Genomic DNA, 23,864 nt, shown 5'->3' with positions numbered 1-23,864 from the left:
TTACATTGCATGTTCAAGCTCTTGTTTGTTGAAGCTTCATTGAGATTTAATGCATCTAGCTCAGTAGTGATCATAAAGGTTTCAATGGGCTCTTATGGTTTGCTGGAGGAGTTTGAGAGTTTCTATTAGGTTTCAGGTGTGATTCAGTTGAGCTTAGACTAGTCTAAAGGTTATATAATGTGACTTCAATCGGTCATCATCTGAAGTGTTTTACAAGCTGTCCATTGCCTCACATTTTTATATGTGACATACAAGGAAGCGACTGATAGATAGTGTGCCATAGTACGATAATAACTGATAACAGGGAGGTAGAAGGTGAAGTCTGCCTATAATATGTGTCATTATTATTTTTTTACATGACCATTTTCTAACTTCTCTCTAAACCTTAGAATTAAACATATACATGTAATATGTATATATACATATATATGACCTCTGTTCTGATTGGCTGCTCTGTATTGCACTTCACGAAAAAACTTCATCCAGAACGTCAGGGATGAAGTTAGACAGAATTGGTGAATATACACTGTTTATCACAGTAATATCACATCCTTGTTTCTACACTTAAATGTCCATTATTTCAGCACAGCTTACTATATAGAAGCCACATTGGATCAGACCCAGAGTGGAGTTAATGTTATGGCTAATCGGTGTATACATGAATTAACAATTTATATAAAAAAAAGTTATTATAAAATAAATGAATAAATAAATACATAAATACATTTCCATAATACAAGCCTATAGAAAGAGCTTTAAAACAAGCAGTCTAACCACCTTAAAAGACAAGAAATATATATTATAAATATAAATATCTAATCTATTTTCCTCCCCAAAAAACCATAACTATATATATAGCTTTATCTAGCTCATAACCAGTGTGTTTCTTGCCCCACCCCTAGTTGTCTAACCCCCCACCCTTTAAATCTTTGCCCCATTTGACTACTGTGTATAATACCTATTGATCAAAGCCACCTGGAAATGCTTCACATGATAAAAGTTGCCATTATAAAAGTTGTAGGGACCAGTTGGCATTATTCCAATATTATCACTCTACCTTTCATTTTGCTTAGAAATTAGAGTTAAGACTAGTTCAAACTAGTTCTGCTGCCTTAGCTGTTGTTTCTATGTTGCAACCCGTTCTACAGAGAACTGTCAACATCTCAGCACACCAGAATGTACTAGTGAACGTTTGACAAATTTGGGACAACCCCCTTCGTGGGGCCTTCCCACCAGACTGCCTCACCCAATCAGCAGAGTGTAGCAGGAAGATTCCAAGAAGCAGCATCACGGCAGGTTTATCAGGGGTATGCAGTCCACTATGTCACGTATGGTCACCCTCTGACAGTCAGCCTGGGGAGCTACACTCCTGAACAACAACGTCAGCCTGTTCACATGAGCAGACTGTTATCTAATGCTTTTTACTACATTCAGACGCTCTAGTGGACATACTAGACAATTAGACATAGTAACAAGGTCCTGACTAAAATCCTCTGGGTGCTGGAAAACCTGTCATACCTCTGTGAAATAATCTCTTCAGGTAAGTGAGAGCTTTTCAGACCAAATATAGACTTATAAAGTAAAATTGACTTGGTTTTCGTGTGGTATTTCATATTCCACCCAGTGTTTAGCCTAATATTCTGCCTGACTTTCAATACTAGCTGAATTCTTCTCTACCTTAGATGAGTTAATCCTTGAGACACCCAGTATTATGTGGCAATTACAACGCAAACACCTCAGGGTGAAATCCTTTATTGTCTAAAAGCACTGGTTGCATTCTTTAGTGATAATGGAAGCTTAAATTGTAAATGATTGAAATGGGAGTGACCAGTCTCTTGTACTTCTCACGCTCCCTTTATTTGACTCATGTGCTTCGTCTTTAAAACTGGATTGCCTTGTTAGCCATAAAAACACTGTAGAATGATCTGCTGAATTTGACAGCCCCTCATGTATGGCACCTGTGTCTGTGCATTCAAGCAATTACAGCAGTGTTTTGATTTTACAGAGACGAACAGCGTTTGTATCGAGCAGTCCTCAAGATGCATGCAAACCAAGGGAAGAGCAAATTCTGAGCCACTCACATCACCCTGCTGCCTCCCCTTTTCTTGTGCGTCCTGAGGACCATTTAACATCTACAAACACAATGGGCAGCACTCCTAAACGCTGGGTCCTGAAGCCTTTGATGCCTAAGCTAGAGAAGTCTGACCTACGGGCCATGTTGAGCCCTGGCAGCGAGTCCCCCCAGTCCCCAGACATCAGCTGGAGTCGAGGCCGGGATGGAGATTCACCCACATTTGGCTTCGATAACATATCAGTGACTCGCATCCATTCCTCTGTGACTGTGTCAGTTCCTAACGGAGAGGATGCTAAGGATGTGGTGGTTCTGGCCAGGCAGGTGGCCGTGTCTGAGGAAGGCAGCACCACTGAAGACGGGCTGCCAAGCGATCCCAGCAGCCCTGGCACTCCCAGTAGCACAGACTCCCGTGTGGGATTCTACTCCTTTGTGGAAGACCCGACAAGCCCGGAGGCAGAGAAGAATGAGGCCTATATGGTTTCACCTGAGAGACAGGCCAAACTGTCCACGCTGAAGGAGAAGAGCAGTTTCAAGCTGCAGACGTACGTGGAGGAGCGAAGACCTGAGAAGCTGTTTGAAGAGAGTAATGGAGATTCACATTACAAGGTGGAGGATGCCTCAGCAGAGGACAGCGACGAGGAGAAGCCAGACCGAACAGAGATCATCAGGAGTCAGGCGCCCAAAAAGAACCTTGTCTTCAAGGAACAGTGGAGTTCTTTGGAGAACTTGGATCTCAGCAAGAATCCACACAGTCTGGTTGAAGGGTTTAGTCTGTGCTTCAGCCCTGTGAGCACTAAAAGTCCCCAGACGGAAGTAGAGCCTGGCACCATTGATAACCAGCAGATTGATTTTAACACAGCACGCAAGCAATTCCTATTGATGGAGCAGTCAAAGGAAAACCCCTTTCGGTACAGCCCTCAACAGATGCCGCAGTTTTCTAAACCATGGGTTAGGTCTCTTTCAGCAGAGGCTGACCTTTTCACAAAAGACGTTAGTAAAAATAAGAGCTCCAAGGATGAGTCTAGCCAGAAGATACAAGAGGATAAGACAAAAATGACAGTGACTGTCTATGAGGATCCAGATGACAGGATGCAGGGTACTTTGATAGATGACCTAGACTCAGGATTTGGAGACAGAAGCGCACCCGATGAAATTCTGCCTTCCATGTCCGAGATGTGGAACACCCCAACAGTGACTAGCATGAGTGAAACACCCATTGAGAGGGAGATCCGAATAGCTAGGGAACGAGAAGAGGACTTGCGACGATTGCGAGGAATATTTCGTGAAGATACATCAGAGATGGTGGAGATTAAGACTAAACCCATTCTGTCCCAGCCAGCATCACATTTAAAGCCCATCAAAGCCAAAGAGACCAATAGGGTGAGTTTTCTTATTCAACGAGAGATGGACAGGATGAGTCGGAATCAGGGACCTCATGACCAGGAGACTCCTAGCGATCTAGACGAGAAGAGGAAAACGTCTGGGTCTCAATCGTACCAAGAACCCATTAGAGCTGTTACCGTGGAAGACCCTTGGATTGCAGAGAGACCTGTACTTCTAGAACAGAGGGATGTGCCAGACTCACAGGAGACCCTCTCGCCTTGTTGCCCCCATCGACACAAAGATGAGGCAATGATCCAGAAGTGGCCCACTGAGGAATTTCAAGGCAGAACTGTCAGAACAAGTTTTTACGTTAATGAGGGAGCGACCGAGTCAGAGAAAACACATTCCCCTATAAATTCTCCGTCCTCACCACTCGAACCTGTAAGAAGGAGCAAATCCATAGCAGCTAGGAGATCCTACTGGGAGGGCTCAGGCGAGTGGCCCAGATTGCAAAATACCTCTGATGTAATCCGCAAGGAAATCGAAGAGGATCTCAGGCGAGAGCAGGAGCTTCAAGAACTACGAGAAACCAGCAACCTGACCCTCACAACAGACAGAAGCACCCCCGAGCCCCCAACCTCAGAGCCCATCCCTGGACAAAACGATGTCGAGCAGACTTCACTAAACAGTTCACGGGAGAACTTGGTGGAGGTGGAGGTGGATGCTGTGCTACCAGAAAGATCTACACAGAAGCCCACTTACAATCTCTCCTATTCCTGGAGTGGGGATTCTGCCCCTACCCGCGTGTCATTGGCAGGTACGACAATTTAACTTGCTCGAGTGTAAGAAGTGTAAAAGTGTAAATGATTTGTAATAGATGCTGCAATAGAAACAGAAAGTACATTATATGGGCAAAAGTATTTGGACACCTGTTTATTCATTATTTCTTCTGAAATCAAGGATATTAAAAAGAGTTTATCCTGCTTTTGTTGGAGTTACTGTCTCTACTGGCCAGGGAAGGCTTTCTACTAGATTTTGGAGCCCTGCTGTGAGGATTTGATTGCATTCAGAAAAGGGTTAGTAAGATCATGATGTTGGTTGATCACCGCCTACCTCATCCCTAACTCCTCAACAAAAAGTATTGGATGGAGCACCATCATTCCAGAGGACACAGTTCCACTGCTCCACAGCTGGGAGGCTTTATACCTCATAGGCATTTGTGTCAGCAATGGGTACAACTCAAAGTAGCTGAATGCATTCATTAGACGGGGTGTCTGCAAACACATGAATGGATTTCATGGAGCTTGAGATCATTCAAATTCAAGGTATTGGCAGTGCCAAAATCAGACCATTTAAGGTAACTAATCAAGGGTAACTACTAAAACCAGTGATTGACACATGTTAGGCAATGTGGAGAGTGCCTGTACAAGCCAAAGTGAGAACTACAAGAGTCTGTTACCTGATGGTACCCAATCCTGCGTCTCTATCTTCTCATGCATACATTTTTCCTATAAAGAATACCAAAAACTGAGAGTATGCTGCTCTATCCTTTTTATCAAGGCTCTATTCTGTGAAGTTCTGTTTTTGTAATTAAAAGCTTTGATATATGAGCAAAACCGTGCTTTGGAGAATGATCACTTCTAGAAAACTGTCTATTTCCTGTATATGCAGGATCTTTAGGTCTCTCACAATGATTCACTGAGCAGGTAACTGATTAACTTTTGTGTTCCTTGTTTATGGATGTCAGTGTTCGAGGATGAGACAAAATAGCTTACTTAATTAGCTTCTGAACTTTGATCATGACAAGAAAGTGGTTAATTATTGATTTTGTGGATATTGCTCTTAGAGGAACCTTCTACAGTCAATTCGAAATTAGTAAAGCTTGCTATGTTGTCTGATTAGGCTGATGCATCAATGTTTACAGAAGAATCAGCAGTGAAGTTTAGACTAGCAACAGACATTTGCTAGTTTTGCAGAGCATCCTGCAGATGTAGAATGGAAAGATGTGCTTAAGGGGTTGTCCTAGGAAACCCTTTTCACCCTTGCTGCCCCACTGACACTAAGATTAGGCACTGACTCAGAAGGGGCCCCGTTGTAAAAAGACTAGGCAGAACTGTCTAAAACACTAAAGAGGGAGCAACAAGACACTGTACAGGCCACAGCCATGCCTTTCAGAAATGTGTCCATTTAAATACTATTAAATGCTTTGTTCTCGACAGGCCCTAGTTCCAGACTTCCTTCCATGTCCATTGTGACAGCCCAACCTTGGGGCAGCCCAAAACCAGTGTCCCCTGCAGTTCCAAGGGCAGCTCCGACTGTCCTGGCGAGCCCGCGGCCTGAGGCCTTCTCCAGCTCTTCCCACAAGGGCCTGACTGAGACGCTGCTGGAGGACTTCGAGGAAAGACGGGCCAGACTGAAGCTTGAGGAGAGCTCTGTGAGTTTGAACTACTTTGGTCGACTGAACATCTTTGTACCTTTGTTCTGAGTACCTCCACCAGCAGAAATCGGTCACTCACACTGTCTTTCTCCTGCTCTGCAGTATGCTGGGATACAGCCAATTGATTCCATCAACAATGAGGTAGGAAGTGTGCTGTGATCCACATTTAACATATAAACCTCCAGCTCTCTAGAGCTACTTTCCCCTTTCCCTGATTTCTGACTGTCGTGTTGCTACAGGTTGTAGAATCGACTCGCGTAACACGGCACAAAAACACCAGGGCCCTGCGCTGGGAGGCTGGCGTGTACGCCAATGAAGAGAACTGAGTCTGCAGATGCGGTGAGAGTGGAAATGTACAATGCCAATGCTAATGCCAACACACCAACTATCTCCAGACTGGATCAACTGGACAGGCTGGGTTGAAATGCCGTGGAGACACCACCCTATAGTGACACTCAACCATGGAGGAAAGGAGGACCGTGAACAACAGGAAATTGCATGGCTTTTTTTCTGCGTCACAATAAATACGAACGCAGGCTGCTGTTTCATGATTCGAGTGTCGAACGTAGGTGTGGGGAGTTCTTTTACTGCATGTGGTGCAGTGTAGGCTATTCCTTTGGTGAGCTTTAGCTTCTAGAAGCTTTGGTGCTCTCACAAAGACACAACAACCCTCATTTTGCTGGGCCTGTCTGAAAGCATTGGCATAGGTTGCCTAAGCAAATGTTGGGAATCTCTTTCTTAACGGCATCAAAACAAGGCCTGTTTATATGTATGCAATAAAATCAGATCAGCCTTGTTAAAGTCGGTTCCAGGCAGGCGTGTCTTTTATTTTGAAGTAATCTTAAGCTCATTTTATGGGAGAGGAACGTAAGCAATCACTTTTTGTTCTTGTACATGTTTTTTGCTTTGTGATTGCAAGCAAATCCTAGTATAGCACAAAAGCTATGTTGTAATGATTGTAAAACACTGAATAATGTGACGTTATGCTTTTCTGCTTAGAAATGGAAAGAATATGGACTGCATCCGCTGCATAGACAGACTCTTAATATGATATTTATTATGACATAAGTAGGGTAAGTAGGGCTTATTGAAGGAACTAGGAACCACAAACATTTGTTCCAAAATCGTGCCGTCCAGCACCTGTGTAGGATATGCAAAGGAGCTTATTTAGGTTCCATTTGTTCCCTTGTTGAAGAGGAGAGCTTTCTTTCTATTGGAATTAGATGGGATCATGCAGGGGTGGAACAGGTGCAAGCACCTGTAGCCAGAGATTTAGAACAGTGGTTCTCACACTGGTCCACAGGGACCCCCAGATGGTCCACCTTGTGTTCTGTCTTGAGGTCTGGTTTGAGAACCACTGATTTAGAAGTGCTGGTATTTGGAATCTGCAGTGGAAGTAGAGGACACTTGACCACTAGTGGGAGCTGGTGCCATGTGTTCTTTTTGAATGCGGTGAGGCTCAGATCTCAGTGCTCTTTCATTGAGACTGTTGTTTTAACTCAACACAAAGGAAAGGTAGAACAGTTTGCACAGTATTGAACAGTATAACATGAAGGCAAGCAAGTGTGTACTGACAGTTCTTCTCACTGTGAAACAGTGCGCTACAGGCTATATTTGTACCATGGGATCGATGTCACCGTTTAGTCATGGTATCAGAAATGAGAAATAAAATGCTTAATCTAATTTAAACTACCTATTTGTACCCTAATGTGAAAGTTCTGTTTTTGATTCAAGGCTGATCAGCTGGAATTGAACGAAATAAAGTGTCAAACCCACGTTTCTGGCTTGAAGGCTTTTAAGGTTAAGGGCCTAAAGGATCCATACATTCCTAGTGCGGCACTTTTTTAAAAGTTTTTTTTCTTAGTACATGTTATGCAAAAAATCATACAACATTAAACCAACCATTAATTAGTCATCTTACCCTGTCATTTTGATGCTACTTTGGTGTTTAGTACCACTTGAGCACCACTTTGGAGAAGCGCCACTTGAGAATGTCTTCCTGGTTTGTCAGACACTAGAGGGCGCTCCCGAGCTAATCCAAAATGAATGGATTCATAAGGAGCATTTGAGTCAATCCTAGTTTATAAGTGTTTGATCATTTTCATACACATTATTTTTTATTATTTTGGTGTTTAACTAAATATATAAAATGCTGAAACTGAAGTTGGTGATGTTGAGGTGAGACAATCATGTACATGTACATAAAGGAGGCAAGAAAGTACTAGTTCTTTAAGAGCAAGGATGGGTTGAGGCATTTTTCCCAAAGATTTAAGGAATCTGGTTAAATATCCGTGTGTAGAGGGCAAGGCCAAAAAACACTTCTGATGAGCATAACCTTAGGGCCCTCAGACGTCTTAAAACCATCATGGTCTGACCTGAGATTGACAACAGATCAGTAGAAGAGTGTTTTGTGGTCTGGCAAGTCAACATTTCAAATAGTGTTTGGACAAAACAGCTGTGTATATATATATATATATATATATATATATATATATATATATATATATATATATATATATATATATATTGTCCAATACTCAGATTCTAAAGCCAGCATCTGTGATGGTGCAGAAAAATAAAGCATGTACAAACTCTATAGTGCTATATTGTTGCTGTCATGCAAAAAACTCTCCAAAATGGCAACTTTACAGATACAATATTTTTTTCAATATATTCATATGAAGTCATTTTGGAGCATTCTATTGGTCTGTTCTGTCAGACAAAGGACAACTGACATATTCAGATTTGATCATAAAGTGAAAATTGATTAGAATGAAGATGCAAGGCTTTTGCGTATTAGCGACGATATGCTGCCATCAGTATGCTGTCCTTCCACATTTTCCAGCAGGGCAACCACAGACCTCATTGTACATTCATTACAAGTGCATTACAGTAGCAGTGATGCTAGCTCTAGTTTCTATTTCCGTTAAATATGTAGAAAAATAGAAATACACAGTAGGTTTTCTTTTCTTTTTTTGGTGAAACACATCATTTTACTTTCCAAAATTTAAGGAAGATTCTGCACACAATTTTCACTTTTTTTAACCATGAAACTCCATTCACTCCTATTCATTGACTCGCTCATAGGCTCCCTGTGCTGCTTTGCAGTCAATTTTTATAGATGGGTTTTTGTGCAACATCAGCACAGGAATGTGCGCGCAACCAGGGGGCAGAAAACAACAGGAAGCTGCAGTCTTCACACTAAATGACCATGGGTTGTTATGAAGTAAACTGCACCAACTGCAGAGAAGATGGATGGAAATGTTTAATATTAACATTTTTGCCAAAAATCATAGAAAATGAAGAACAAAACAAAGAGAAAAAATCAAAACAAACAAACTGATCAAACTAAATTGTATTTTATTATTAAGTCAATAAGACTTTACAACCTAACATTACAACCTATTGACCGGCTATGTTCCCAAAGCGTTTTGGCCCCCCCTGCGCGTGCACCGAGAAATGTGTGTAAACAGGAAACCAGTCTGTATCTCTCCACTTGTCAACAAATGCACCTTTATAGCAGGTTGTATTTTTCTTCAGCAGTGTAACAGTGAACTACACTCCCTACAAAAGGGGGAGCCCCATAGAAATAAACTCCCCTATCACTTCTCGTATAAGCATTGCATTGCATATTACAATTGTTTTTACTAAAGAATCGCTGAAAATGCTCCCTTCCCTTTTTTAAACAGGCATGTATCACTACATGTTGCATAGTTGCAAGAGTTACAGGCAAAAGCGAATCATAATGCTGGCCACGGTCCACACAGATTGAATTTTGCGTGCATTACAGATGCAGAGGGTATTCCCTTTCTTCCCTCTCTTACAATTTCACTTCACTGCCGCAACTTCCCTTTAGCCAAATTTTGTCCTGGTATCACTGCAGAGTCAGTGTCAGAAGATAGGTGTGGGGGGGTTTCCTGTATAGCTGGGCACTTTTGGCATATAGTGGTTTAATTGTCACGTTGAAGTCCACTGAAGCAGACGAGTGGAGAAGGCAGAGAGAGCTGCAGGTATGTACAGTAACTGCATTCATAAGCCTAGGTTTCTCCTATGTGCTTTGTTTTATTAATGGTATGTTCAAAAGCTCCAGCATCTCTATGCTAGATTTATATCTATATCTAAAGGTGTAAATCTTTTACCTTGGAATTCACATTTTTTTCCAATTCAATGCAACTCTCAAATCTCAACACAATTGTATTGTTTTTTTAATGGACTAAATATCTTCAAGAGCAAGGATGGGTTGAGGCTCCCCAGTTTTTAAACCGATGTGTCATTAAATAATCCGGCACTTTGAGCACAAGGTTTCCCAAAGATTCAAGGAATCCAGTTAAATATCCGTGTAGAGGACAAGGCCGAAAACCACTTCTAAATGAGCATAATCTCAGGGCCTGATCTGAGATTGACTGAGATTTATGTTCTTTATATGAAACCATTTTGGAGCATTTCTATTGGTCTGATTACCTAGAAATTCTGACACAATGTAAAGAACAACTGACTGATTCAGATTAGATCTTAAAGTGAAACTCGCTAAAAATGAAGATGCAAGGCTTTTGAGTATTAGCGACGATATCCCTGCATATCCCCGGATATCCCTGCATAAGCAGAGAGTGGGGGTGCTAGATTGGCCTGCCTGCAGTCCTGACATGTATTCAATTGAGAATGTGTGGGGCATTAAAAAGCACAAGATACAGCAACAAATGCCCTGTACAGCTGTTCAGCTACAGACCAGCACAACAGAAGAACTGGGGGAATATTGCGCTTGCTAAAAAGCTCAATTTCTCTGTACATTTTCTCTCTCTCTGCTTAAAGGTTAAGAGAACTGAGACACTACTTGGACGGCGTAATGGAGCGACTTCTGACTTTAGTGGAGCCGGTGGTGATCCTCCATAAGCTGGGCACCTCCTTTTTTGAGATGTCGCTCACTCTGACAGTGTACAACCACTCACTGGAAATGGCGGATGGACAGGCTGACCAGGCCCAAGCGGCCTCCTCGCGCTTCTTCCTCATTCACTCCATTATTTCCACCATAGCAGCCATGCTGTCCATCGTGCCGTTGGGCCGTGTGGCGGACCGGAGGGGGCCTAAGGTGTTTCTGATGGTCTCTCAGCTGGGCTCAGTCTTGGGCATGTGTGTCCTTCTTGTTTTTCTGTTCTTGAAGGTACCTGTGGAGTTCCTCTTCCTGGGCTCTATAGTATATGGCCTTAGTGGGGGCGCTCCAGCGTACTGGGCTGGCGTGGTGGCGCTAGCGGCTCTCAGCTCCAAGCAGAGGCACCGCACTCTAAAACTGAATGTCGTGGATCTCTGTTACGGGATCGCTGGTAAGAATGGGCGATATCGCAAACATCATGATGCTTATAGCAATTTTTCAATGCAGGATATGCATCAAGATATGAGTGTTTGTGAACAACGTGGAACAGTACCTGTAAAAAAATGTGTGTGTACATAGGGGGGATATTCACTTTGTTTATTTGGGAGAGTTAGTTGTAACAGTGTGTTAAAACTAACCCCACCATGTGGAGGCTGTATCTTAGCCTGGCTTTTACTGAGAGTTGTTTACCTTCTTCAAAATTATTCTATGTTAAAGTCACCAACACAGTAGTTCACATAATAAAGGTGCAAAAAAACTAAAAACAATTTTTAAAATAGTCCTTTTCATAGTTAGGGGTGTAACAGTACGTACATACGTACCAAACTATCACGGTACGGAGATCATGATTCGGTGAAAGCAATCGCATGGAGAATACACAGTATGTGCTATTAGGGTAAATACAGTACTTTTACAAGTGTACATGCCATAGTGTAAGGCTTTGGATTTGCATGGTATTGGGGGAACTGCAGTGGTTTAAGAGTATTGCTGTGGTAACTGTAGCCTTGTAATTGGGTCAGTTTATGGCTTTATTCTAAAACTCAGTAAGAGGTAAGTGTTGACATCAGGCTGCTAGAGCAATCAACTGATAGCTGTCTGCGTCCGAATACTTTACTGAAACATCCCTTTCCTAGATTTTGCCTGAACTGGTAGCCTTGTGGATTCGCTAGTCAATTCTGCTCTATTGACTGAGGCCAGGAGCTACAGATCAGGCACAGTCACCAAACACAAACAGTAAAGAAACTAAAACTGTCAACTAGCTACTGCTGCACACAAGTTGGAGCTTATAGTGAATCTTGAGGTCATGTCTGTCATGGAGTCTCCAACCAAATTCATGCATTTTTCTCTGTAAGGGACGCTCTTGAATGTTAAGGCATCTTAATTATTCTTAGCTTTCAAGCATGGTTCTATGAATGATATGTAAATCGATTACTGGATAAATGAGCTGCAGCAGTTCTCTCACTAAATCAGAACTTTGGGAGAAGGCCCACCTCTCCCTCATGAAGATTCTGACACTCTGTTACCCTGTTGTCCCACCTAATATAGATGCATGTACATGTAGACCAGATGCTTGTGTGCCCCAGTCCCAGTTTGCAAGAGAAGTGCCGGTACTGCACTTTGAGCACTGGTACTGATGACACCTACAGTGTATTGTGAAAAGCATATCATGCTGTAAAACACAGTAAGACAACATTATCATACTGCCTGCCCTCATTTGCAGGGGTGCTGGGTGGTCTGCTGTCCGGGTATGTGTACCGGATAGGCCACAGAGGAGTGGTCCTGCTTGGAATGGCCATTTTATTCAGTGTGGTCTCGCTCCTCTACTCGACCTTTCTCCTGTCCAGCTCGATGCAAAACAGAGATGAGAAAGAGCTGCTGCTGTCCAGTGCAGAGAGAAGCGAGAGGACAGACAGAACAGCGGTCTGCCTGCTCATGTCCACCATGGTGCTGTTCATGCTGGGCATGATCGGAGCTGAGAACGTTCTGACGCTGTACGTGCTGAAGCCTCCTCTCAGCTGGGACTCGGTATGGGCAGGATACGGCAGGGCTGCCACTGATGCTATGTACTTGAGCAGCTTCTTAGGGGTCTTGGCGCTGTCTGGAGTGCTAGGGGACATGGCCCTTACTCTGCTGGGTATTGTGTCCAACTGTACTGGGATGGCAATCATGGCGTTCACAGAGAAGAGCTGGGTCTACTTCATGGGTAAGTAAGGATAAAACAATGATCACTACTGTCACTACTGTAAGAAAACCTACGGTAAGTTTTCTAGAATGGTAGGCACAGGTCATGAACTATCACTGAAGAGTGATATATACTAATATACTGGAGCCTTCAACCATCTTCATCAATAAAGTTGCCAGATGTTCTTTGCACTGTGTAATGGAAGAACAACTCACTCAAGTCACCTAATATTGAGTAGGTCCCCCTTGTGACCATTCGAGGCATGGACTCCACAAGACCTCTGAAGGTGTCCTGTGGTTTCTGGCACCAAGACGTTAGCAGCAGATCCTGGGGCTTCTATTAGCATCAATGAGTCTTAAGTTCTCACCAGTTCACCAGATGTCTTTTTTTGAACCACTTTTGATAGGTACTGAACACGGCCTACCAAAAAAAACCCCACAAGATCTGCCTGATGTTTTGAGATGTTCTGACCCTTTTCCTGCTTTTAACACATCACCTTCATCACCACTTGCTGCCTCATATTTCCACCCCTTGGCAGATGCCACAGTACATAAAGAGAAGTCATGTTTTTCACCCATATGTCCAAATAAGACCATTTAAGGCCCCATCTGCACTGCAGGCCCCAATTACACCTCAGGCTGGTATGGTGCTGCAAATGAATCATAGTAGTTTCATTAACAATGAACAATCTTAATATTAATAACTGAATTATAACTGTAAGGTTTAAGGTGTTAATGTGGCTTAAAAAAATCTGATGGTTTCTAGATTTCTAAATATTTGTTGTTATGGGATGTTCATACAACGTTACAGGCTTGTGTAAAACACTGTGTAAAAAAGACTATATAATGAAACATGTTGGGCTTGGATGATAGATACCAATAATATTTATTAAATTATACTAAAATTAGAGGGGAGGGAAGTCCTGTAGTGCCAGTCCTATAATTATCTACAGTTTTCCTGTGTTTTTCCCCTCCTCTTCTCCCTAAAGGTCACATCTCTGACTAACAAGAGCAATGTGGCTCTTTCCCAACCATATTTCACAATATCTGAAATAAATGGATATGGTTACTATGTTGAAATAAAAAAAATGTTACTATGTTGAAATCAACGCCAGTTGAGTCGAGCTGTCCATGTTTTTTTCACCTTCTGTATGAACGTTTCTTCACCAACAGCTCGAGGAATAATGTTGTTTGCCTGCGTTCCCATGCCGACACTGAGAGCAATGCTTTCCAAGGTTCTGGATGCACAGCAATACGGTAATTGAGACATGGAACAAGAAGCAGGATAGCTGCTGATAGTGACAAGTGGAAAAATCCCCACACATCCACATTTAGATAAAAAAACATCCTGTGACGTCTAAAGAATTACAAATAGCAGCAAGCAAATTTCACATCATCCAAAACTGTAATATGGTTATGTGTACAGTACTGGGCAGATGTATTTAAAACCATTTAACTCAGAAAAAAACTCCAGATCACGTTAGTGAATACAGTGAAAAGGAACAAGACTTTCTCATTTTGAAGAAAGTAGTTGAGAGCTTGTAAGCTAGCACAGCATGGATGAGCTCGATTCCATCACCAGCTCACCTGATTTACCATCATTAAGCACTGATTTACCAAACCAGGTGTTGGATGATAACTATAAATAATACTAGACTCCCATGAGGAGAGCTTTAGATATGTTTTAATGAATATTTTATATATATATATTTTTTTTTGTATGAATATTTATTTTATTATATTATTTATTTATATTTTATTATATTATTCATTTATATTATTTATGATGATTCTTATATTAGGGTTTTACTGTGGAAACAAACACTAACTTCCCAGATAAGTAGCTTTTTTCATTCTTATTTTCACAGATGCCTAAACCTTTTGCACAGTACTGTATATTATATATACTAGTTTATCTTTCATTAAAACTAGTAGATTTGAAACCTGTGAATCATTTCTAAAATCACTCAAATCAAATGAAAATGAGGTGGACTAGCAGATACAATCCACAACATAAACATTAGGTCATACATGAGAATCAGGAAACTCGTGAGCGAGAGATCCATTCCTTAGAATCCCAAAATTAAAAGGAGGTGTCACCACTTCTTCTTTGTGTTTTCACTCTCACTGTGTTTATACACGAAAGCTTTTAGGTGGAAGCACTTTTAGGTGGGAACTGAGTGCTGTGTCTGCTGTGATTTTAGGCCGTATTTTTGGAAGGCTGCAGTTGATTCTGGCTGTGACTGAACTCCTCTCCACAGTGTTCTTCACCTCCATTTATCCGCTCACTCTGGACTCCTTCAGCGGCCTCTGTTTTCTCCTGTCCTGCACCATCAGCTATCTCGGCGTAATCCCAGTCCTGTAAGTGTCCCCTCCCACACACTCTTTGACAGGAATGTTCTCTCAGCAGAGGCCTGAATCCGGGACTGCAGAGTGACTGATAAGCCTGGTTTCGCCATTGCAGTCGTAAAGCTGTGGTTTCAGTGGATTCAGCCGGGCAGCCAGTCAGCTGCTAGCAAACTGTGAATCGGCAACCTTAAATGAACTTGTTAGATAAAGGCAAGGGGCATGGCTGATGATGCCCAGCGAAAGGCTTTCTCTGGTGCTCAGATCATCTCTAAGTACTTCCACTAGTAATGGCAGTGTGCTTCATTTTTTTTAGGTACTTGAAGTTCAGACAGAAGAGGGAAGACTATCCACCCATATGAGACTATGCTGTAATACGCGGGCATGGACTCAACAGTATATTATATTTATTAAACACACGTATCTGAAAAAGTGCTTGGATTGTGTCTTAATGCTACTATTGTCTACAGTCTGCTTTGACTGCCACTACTGTGTAAATAGATCTACAAATGTAATAACATTAAGGCCATTAAACAGAATGTACTGCAAATTAGCCACATGAGTGTGGACTATATGACTGTTGATATTACTATTATTATTATTATTATTATTTTATTGATTGTTTTGTATCAAACCTAGAAATGACATGATCCCATTTTGTTTTTGCTAATGTGCTGCACCTGATTCTATTTTTAGGGATTTTAAGTAGTAATAAATGTGGATGTGTCCTAACTTTTGTTCTCACAAGAAACTTTTTGATCATTTTACATTACAGTTTAACAAAAATATTAATAACACTTTATTTGGAGTGGTCTGTTTTACATTAAATAAACCCCCATCAGACTCTTAATAACATCTCAACAATGTCAGTGAAAATCAGTGATGTAGCAGCAGTGAAGCTGTAGCTTATCAAGGTGCTTTTAATGAACTTCATAAATAAAGTGTGTTTATAATCCGCTGAATTCAGTTCAGGTCAGGGTTAAGAGTAGGACCAGGATGAGGGTTAGGTTTAGGTTTTGGGTTGAGGTTACAATTAGGACTATATCCAGGGTTAGGATTATGTGTTGGACTGAGGTTAGGGTTAGGACTAGGGCCAGGATGAGAGTTAGGATTAGTGTTGGGATGAGGTTAGGGTTAGGACTATATCCGGAGTTGGGATAAGATGTTGGGTTGAGGTTAAGGTTAGGACTAGAGCCAGGATGAGAGTTAGGATTAGTGTTGAGATGAGGTTAGGGTTAGGACTAGGGCCAGGATGAGAGTTAGGATTAGTGTTGGGATGAGGTTAGGGTTAGGACTATATCCGGGGTTGGGATAAGATGTTGGGTTGAGGTTAAGGTTAGGACTAGAGCCAGGATGAGAGTTAGGATTAGTGTTGAGATGAGGTTAGGGTTAGGACTAGGGCCAGGATGAGAGTTAGAATGAGGTCTTGGGTTGAGGCTAGGATTAGGAGGAGGGCCAGTATGAGAGTCAGGATTAGGTTTTGGGTTGAGGTTAGAAGAAGGATCAGGATGATGGTTAGGATTAGGTTTCGGGTTGAGGTTAGGATTAGGGCCAGTATGAGAGTTAGAAATAGGCCTTGTGTTGAGGTTAAGGTTAGGACTAGAGCCAGGATGAGGGTTCGGATTAGGTTTTGGATTGATGTTAGAAGAAGGATCAGGATGATGGTTAGGATTAGGTTTTGGGTTGAGGTTATGGTTAGGACTAGGGCCAGGGTTAGGTTTTGGGTCATAAAAATGATAAACAATTACCCGGGAGAATAAGATTCCAGCACTAAAAACAATGTTATCATGCAAAATGTGATACTTTAATCCAAATACACCACATAACCAAAAAAACTGTTTTACTCATTGATCAAGCCTGTCTGCTTCCTTGCTCTGATGGTCTGAATGCATTCACACAGGTCCTTTATAATTTTCTTCAGATGCCATCTGCCTAGTGGTACCTTGCTGTACCACACCCTGGCATCTGGGATGGCTTTAGGTTTCAAGTAGAACTTGTCTTTCATATGCGGTAATCGCCTGCTATGCTTGGTTGCATACAACTTGAAATCCTGTAGGGGACAGCGGGCTGGGTCGTCAACCAAGGCATACATTCTGCCCATACAGGGCTCAGGAGGGCTGCTTCTCCAGTCCTTCCACTCCACATACTCCACATTGATTCTGTGGCCCGAGGCAGGCTGCAGCTCGCAGACCAGGGCAAAATCTCCAAAGCACACAGGCCTTCCTTTGTCTAGGTGCTCCTTCCCAAAGAATCGCAAGTTGTTGAGCAGCACCAGATTGAGCAGGCCCTGTGGTGTCTGGCGACTGAGGACACCACTCTCTCTCAGCTCCTCTTCTTCATCCCCCTGGATGGTCAGTAGGATGTCCAGATTACTCTTCAGTTCCTGCCACAGCTGCTCCGATATCCTGGCCTGAAGAGCCATGTAAGCATTGATCATCTCCCTGGACTTGTACAAGTTAAAAGGGCAGCCACATTTCTGGATGTAATAGTTGATGGCGCGGCCTTGGGCTATCAGAAACGCGCTGCTCATCTGCTGAGTCTTGATCTGCTGGAAGTATGACACCAGAAGGTCGTCCAGCTCCTTACCAGAAAGGTTGTTGAAGGAGAGATACTCTCTTGGTCTGTGAAGGATTCTCTTGAAGATCGTGACCCAACACCCGCTTTTCTCCGCTTGTTTCCTTTTCTTCTTTGACTTTACTAAACAGGACAGAGAAAAAGGGAGCGACAAGGTCTCAGATAATCTTACAGTTCACACAGGACACACAGTCTGACAGGATGATTTTTACACACTGATAAGAGCTTTGTTTTTTACCATGTCATTATGATTCTGCTTACCATCTATATGGCAATTAACTGGCCTCTTTTGAAAGAACAATTTTTCGGGTGGAAGAACAGGACACAGGTCAGTGCTTCTATGCTTCCCCTTTTTACCCTTTTTTGACATATATAACTATTACATAATATATAAACATGGGTTTTGTGTTTTCATAAATAATATCAAGAATGCATGCTGAGGTATCAACTTGCTCATGATAACATTTTTGTTCTACTCCTTACGTATGTAGGTGTCACTATCAGAAACATACTCCCTGTTTATCACCAAGTAGTCTACCACTACCATTCCCATATAAGTTCATATGCAAAGCACCTCATAGACCTGGGGCTGGATTCACAAAAGCTTTCCTAAGGAAAAACCTCTGAAGGGTCTCAAGATAAACACCAAGAAGTTGGAAATAGAATGTTCTTAAATGCAATTCTCTAAAAAAAAAATCAAGAAGCTCTCAAATATTCTCTTAAGAAGTTCTTCCTAACATTTTCTTGTTTAGGCCATTTGTAAAATATACTTTTATGCTGCTTATGATAAATAAAAAAATTCCGATATTGAATTAAATCCATGCAGTGGAGGTAAAATGGAGGAAGACTCCTCCAAGTTCAGTAAATAAGAACTAGAAGCGAATTTTCCAGTTTAATCCAGGAAATTTGACATTCATTCTGTGATACAGCTATTTCAACAGGTCTTTTCAGAGACATATCTTCTAAACTCTTACAGTCTAAGACAAGCATATGGTTAAGAAAATATGTAAGAACATATTTTGCTGAGAACACCAATCTTTCTTAAGTAAAAAAAATAAGAAGAAAAATCTGAAACTTCTTAAGATTTTTCTGATCAATTTATATAGGAATGTATGCTAGGAATCCTTGACAGCACAACTGGTCTAGGTCTCTCTGGGTGGGTAGTAAGACCTCTTCCCAATCAATAAGCACAATGCTAGCCAGCATGAGGAGTCTAATTTAGGCCTTGTTTGACCTTGTTGATATTTTTAGGTCAGTCTTTTGGTGTCATGGGTCATTTAGTTTAGTGCTTATTTCTACTTCTGTTTATGTCTTACATTTAATATTCTGTTGAAGTATTGTTGCCAATGAACCCTGCATTAGTGTCTGATAATCTCTTGTTGGTCTGATTCCTTACAGCTGTTACAGTTTCTGTAACAGCGATGCAGGGCACAAATGTTTTCCCAGTTGCGATGTAAGTAGCTATTAGTATTGAGTAGTGAATTTTGCTTTGTGTTTATGTTCCTCTAAACAGTGAGATTTGCAGATAAATGTGTAAATAACAGGTTTTGATCCAAAGCTTTTTTCTATATCTGTCCTGTTGATTGAATAAATACTGTAACAATGATATGAAAATATTTACATTTTACAAAATTTATCACTTTTACCTCATCACTGCAACACACTGACAGCTAGTCATTTTTTATATTCCATTTTGCCACATGACATAGTTTTCACTTTGCCACAAGACTGATGATTTTGCTGTTTTAGCTCACTTCCTTACAGATTACTTGGAAACTGTTTAAAACATTAAATAAAATTCTATTTCCCTAATTTTAAAAATCAAAAACAGGATATAGCATAGAAATGACAAACAGATGTGCGACAGATAACAAGAATTAAGGTTAAAATAATTATCAAACTAAATTGTGTGAATACTGTTTATCTAAAGTGATGATTATGACACTAATATTTATAGACATGGTTTAACCCCTAATGCTCCACTACTTTTATTACAGCCTTTAACAGGATTACTCATTGGTAACTACATGCAGAGCAATGCAAACTGTGTCCTAGGTTATAACAGTGGGCTAAAAAGCCAGAAAACACCAGTGGTTCTGAGGGGTCTATGAGGTTAAGGCTGGTTTATGAGAGGGATTTATCAGTTGTTAATGTACACAGCAACTAGAAATCACCTTTCAAAAACCTAATCCTGGCATTTTCAAACATATTAAACCATATCCATATATACTTACATTATTTTACTGTTTGTCTTGTAGCTTCTCATAAGAAATATTACTGAGTAAACAGTGAACAGACCAACTACCAGTCTGACACATGATAATTGAAAGGATTGACCACTGACTCACCAGTTAGCCCTGTGCAAAGGCTGTCTATCTGTTCCTCAGCAGAAGAGGGAAGCAGAAAAAACTATCAGAAGCGTTCCCATCACAAGCTGGCTCTGGAGTGGTGCAGAGGGGTCTAGGAGAGCCACTCTTTAGAGAGCTGCACAACATCTCCTCCTTTAAAGGACTATCAACATCTAAGTGTGTGTCATCCACACAGCCAGAGAGCGAGAGAGTGTCATTGATATTGGAAGTGCTTGTGTTTCCTTCTAAGCTTGACCATTCAACATTTGACCCTCCATGCTCCTTCTCCTGGGAGTTTTCAAACGGCAGATCCGTGAAGGTGCCATTCCATGCAAATTCAGGGGGGCAGTCAGGAAGATTACATTTACATTTACATTTATGGCATTTAGCAGACGCTCTTATCCAGAGCGACTTACAAGGTAGTGTTAGGAGTCTTACCCAGGGACTCTTATTGGTGTAGCGCAGCATAGTCACCCAGACCGGGAATCGAACCCTGGTCTCCCACATGGTGTTGTTGTAACACAATGGTAGGTGGTGGTGTTATCTGTTGCGCCACACCAACCAAGATTGGGCTCTGTAGTGGGCATCAGGGGTGAGGCCGAGCCGGCTCTAGGCCAAGTCTTGTATCTGCGATCATGTTAGGGTCAGGGCTAGAGGTCATTCTGCCCAGTTCAGACACAAACCAATTCTTCTTTGAAGTGTCGCCCTGATCCCCAGAGACAGGGATAATCAGACTGCAGAGACTCTCATCAGAGTCGGAAAACTCATCTTTCTTCTTCTTTGAAACGTAAACATCATCTAGGCTGAGATCTTCCCTGATTTCTGGCAGATGAGACTTTTTGCGCTTGCCCCTGCTGCCCTTGCTCTCTGGCTCATCTGGCTGATCATGGAAGGAAGGCTCAAACAGCCACTTGTAAGCATGTCCTCCTTCACACTGCCAGTAAAGCACACAGTTTCGGTCCTGCTCCTCTGAAATATTCGGCTGGTGAGGACAGATGTCAGCATGGGAGTGAACCCAAGTGACCAATTTTTTCAAGTCTGGTAATGTGATGACACGGCCACAAGAAAAACCCTGACAATAAATAAAGAAATAAAAATATAATTATTATATTATTTGAATTGTATTTTTTAACGTTTTAAAAATGGCATTGTTACAAGAAAAAAAGTCGTGAAAAAGTAGGACTATGAAAACCGTTGTCTTTTTAACATATTTAGCTAAACATATGGACGTTTGAGCTTTTTTTAACCAATACTGACAAAAAAACAACAACAAAAAAACCCCCGAAAATTATTTGAACAACAACAATGTGTAAAATATAGCTAGCTATGGCTAATTTAGCTATCTATGCTAGCTATAAAAATGCAAAGTGAGCTAGCTAGCTAGCTATTTAATCGTAGCTAACTAGCTAACCAAACTAATGTAAGGTTAACATGCATAAAGTCTGTATTTAATAACTAACTATTTAATAAATAATAGCGATATTCTGTCAATGTAGCTAGTTAATAAACATGTAAGACGTAGCTAGCTAGCTAGCATTAGCTACAGTCATTTTAAAGGTGATTAGCTAAATATTTTCGGTGTGGAAATGGTAGCTAGCACTATTTCAGTTGATATCAGTTTTAATGAGCAGGCAGCTTTGTCATTAGATGTTATCCTAAAGAAAATAAGCTCTATAGTTTTTTAGCTAGTTAGTTAGTTATAATTTACGGCCGATAATAATGCGCTAGCTATTGAAGTGATCCACTGAGGATATCGCTATCGCTAGCACTGCGTCCCCTGCACCGCTCTTCCTCTGTAAAGTTAGCGCCATCATTAATGTGCAGCAGCAGGTGATCCAGGAGCGCAGGGGTTTGCTGATGGAACTTCGTTAAAAACAACTCATTTTAAAAGTCATCGTTTCTCTTTAAACTCGTGTTTTCTTCCCAAAACACAACGAAACACAGACTATTCTTTACATACAGCCTAATCCAGACCGCTCAGTAGTAGCTGGATCTTTAACTGTAGCTGGAAATTAAAGTTTTTATTACAGTATTTTCATTTTTTATATTCCATTTTGCCACATGACATAGTTTTCACTTTGCCACAAGACTGATGATTTTGCTGTTTTAGCTCACTTCCTTACAGATTACTTGGAAACTGTTTAAAACATTAAATAAAATTCTATTTCCCTAATTTTAAAAATCAAAAACAGGATATAGCATAGAAATGACAAACAGATGTGCGACAGATAACAAGAATTAAGGTTAAAATAATTATCAAACTAAATTGTGTGAATACTGTTTATCTAAAGTGATGATTATGACACTCTAATATTTATAGACATGGTTTAACCCCTAATGCTCCACTACTTTTATTACAGCCTTTAACAGGATTACTAATTGGTAACTACATGCAGAGCAATGCAAACTGTGTCCTAGGTTATAACAGTGGGCTAAAAAGCCAGAAAACACCAGTGGTTCTGAGGGGTCAGTATTTTCATTATTTTTGGGAATAGCAGCTTAGTGTTTTATAATTTGTGATTATTTGTAATTTTCTAAATCTGCCACAAGGTGGTGCTCTACAGCGAGTATCACTACTGCCCTCCGGCCTTCAGCTTTGGATTTATATGTAATTATTCTTCTCCTTCATTTCAAGTAAATTATGTCAAATTAATATATATGCTCTCAAAATCTCAAGAATACATTGCAAAAAGGTGAGAAAGAAATTACCAAAAAAAAAGATAAATACCACCTACGAGAAATCTTAGCTAACATGCTGAAGAAACCTTTTTACTTCTTACATTTCCATTTTAATCTCCCAAATAAAATTAATCTTTCATTTTATTCTCGCCAGTCATTCGAGTTACTGTGAATTTTTTTATTCTTTTTTTCATTAATGTTAAACATCCTTTCAAATATATCAGTGTAAAAACATACTGCCCACAACTATGATCATTTGTATTATTATGTTAATTTCTGATTGGTCAACTCCCTTCACCCCACACCACCATAACAAACCAAAAACATTTCATTTGTCTGTTAAAACTTATTTTTGGATGCTGTTTGTTTTCACCTTAGTATTTTTAGCTCCATACTTCCACTTTTACTTGCAGAACATTTTGATAGTGTCTGTACTTTCACTTTCTCTGTATGTTTAACACCACGTATTAAACTATTCCACTGTGAGCTACTCAGTAAGTGAACACAGTAAGTGCAGCATATGACTTTGCATGTAGTTAAAAAGCAGAAACTGTTCTATGAATGAATAAGTGATCAAAACAGTCAGAGCGATATTTCTGAGGCTTCGCCCATTTATATCATCAAACCTTTCTTTTTCATTGTACGTTGTGTGAAGAAGTCAAATACTTGTAGCCCCCCTCAGGTCGCCTTTAATTTAACATTATTTATTTATTATTATTATCATTATTTTCTTTTACTTTATTTGTGTAGACTTTATTATTTATTTACAGAAATAACTGAATAAATGCCCATTTATATCCAGTGATTGTAGGAAACAGTCCTTGGTTGACATGTGCATAGGTATAAGTGATAAAAACGCTGAAATGAACAAGGGAACAGATATTATATAAAGGAAGGAGAAAGAAGAAATATATAAAGAAGAAATATATAAAAAAGACAAATATATCAAATTTACACTTATTAAATGTTAAGTAATTAAGTAAACAACTCACAGTGAGAGGCAGTCGGCCTTAAGTGCAGCTTCCACACAATGAA

General features: G+C 40.7%; 2 protein-coding genes across 2 annotated transcripts; both read left to right on the top strand.

Moving 5' to 3' along the window:
* The first annotated feature begins 1,265 nt into the window (after positions 1 to 1,265).
* On the top strand, positions 1,266 to 7,653 carry misp (mitotic spindle positioning). Its single transcript, XM_072660226.1, has 5 exons — positions 1,266 to 1,540; positions 2,006 to 4,214; positions 5,617 to 5,831; positions 5,937 to 5,975; positions 6,074 to 7,653. The coding sequence occupies exons 2-5, from the start codon at positions 2,144 to 2,146 to the stop codon at positions 6,158 to 6,160; spliced, it is 2,412 nt and encodes an 803-aa protein (XP_072516327.1). The 5' UTR covers positions 1,266 to 1,540; positions 2,006 to 2,143; the 3' UTR covers positions 6,161 to 7,653.
* Positions 7,654 to 10,677: 3,024 nt separating this feature from the next.
* On the top strand, positions 10,678 to 15,804 carry LOC140538404 (solute carrier family 46 member 2). Its single transcript, XM_072660911.1, has 5 exons — positions 10,678 to 11,152; positions 12,422 to 12,904; positions 14,056 to 14,139; positions 15,087 to 15,243; positions 15,545 to 15,804. The coding sequence occupies exons 1-5, from the start codon at positions 10,678 to 10,680 to the stop codon at positions 15,588 to 15,590; spliced, it is 1,245 nt and encodes a 414-aa protein (XP_072517012.1). The 3' UTR covers positions 15,591 to 15,804.
* The last annotated feature ends 8,060 nt before the right edge of the window (positions 15,805 to 23,864 follow it).

This window comes from Salminus brasiliensis, chromosome 17 (assembly GCF_030463535.1).
Source record: "Salminus brasiliensis chromosome 17, fSalBra1.hap2, whole genome shotgun sequence".
In the NCBI taxonomy this organism is placed as follows: Eukaryota; Metazoa; Chordata; class Actinopteri; order Characiformes; family Bryconidae; genus Salminus; species Salminus brasiliensis.
This window is presented reverse-complemented; position numbering and strand designations above follow the sequence as displayed.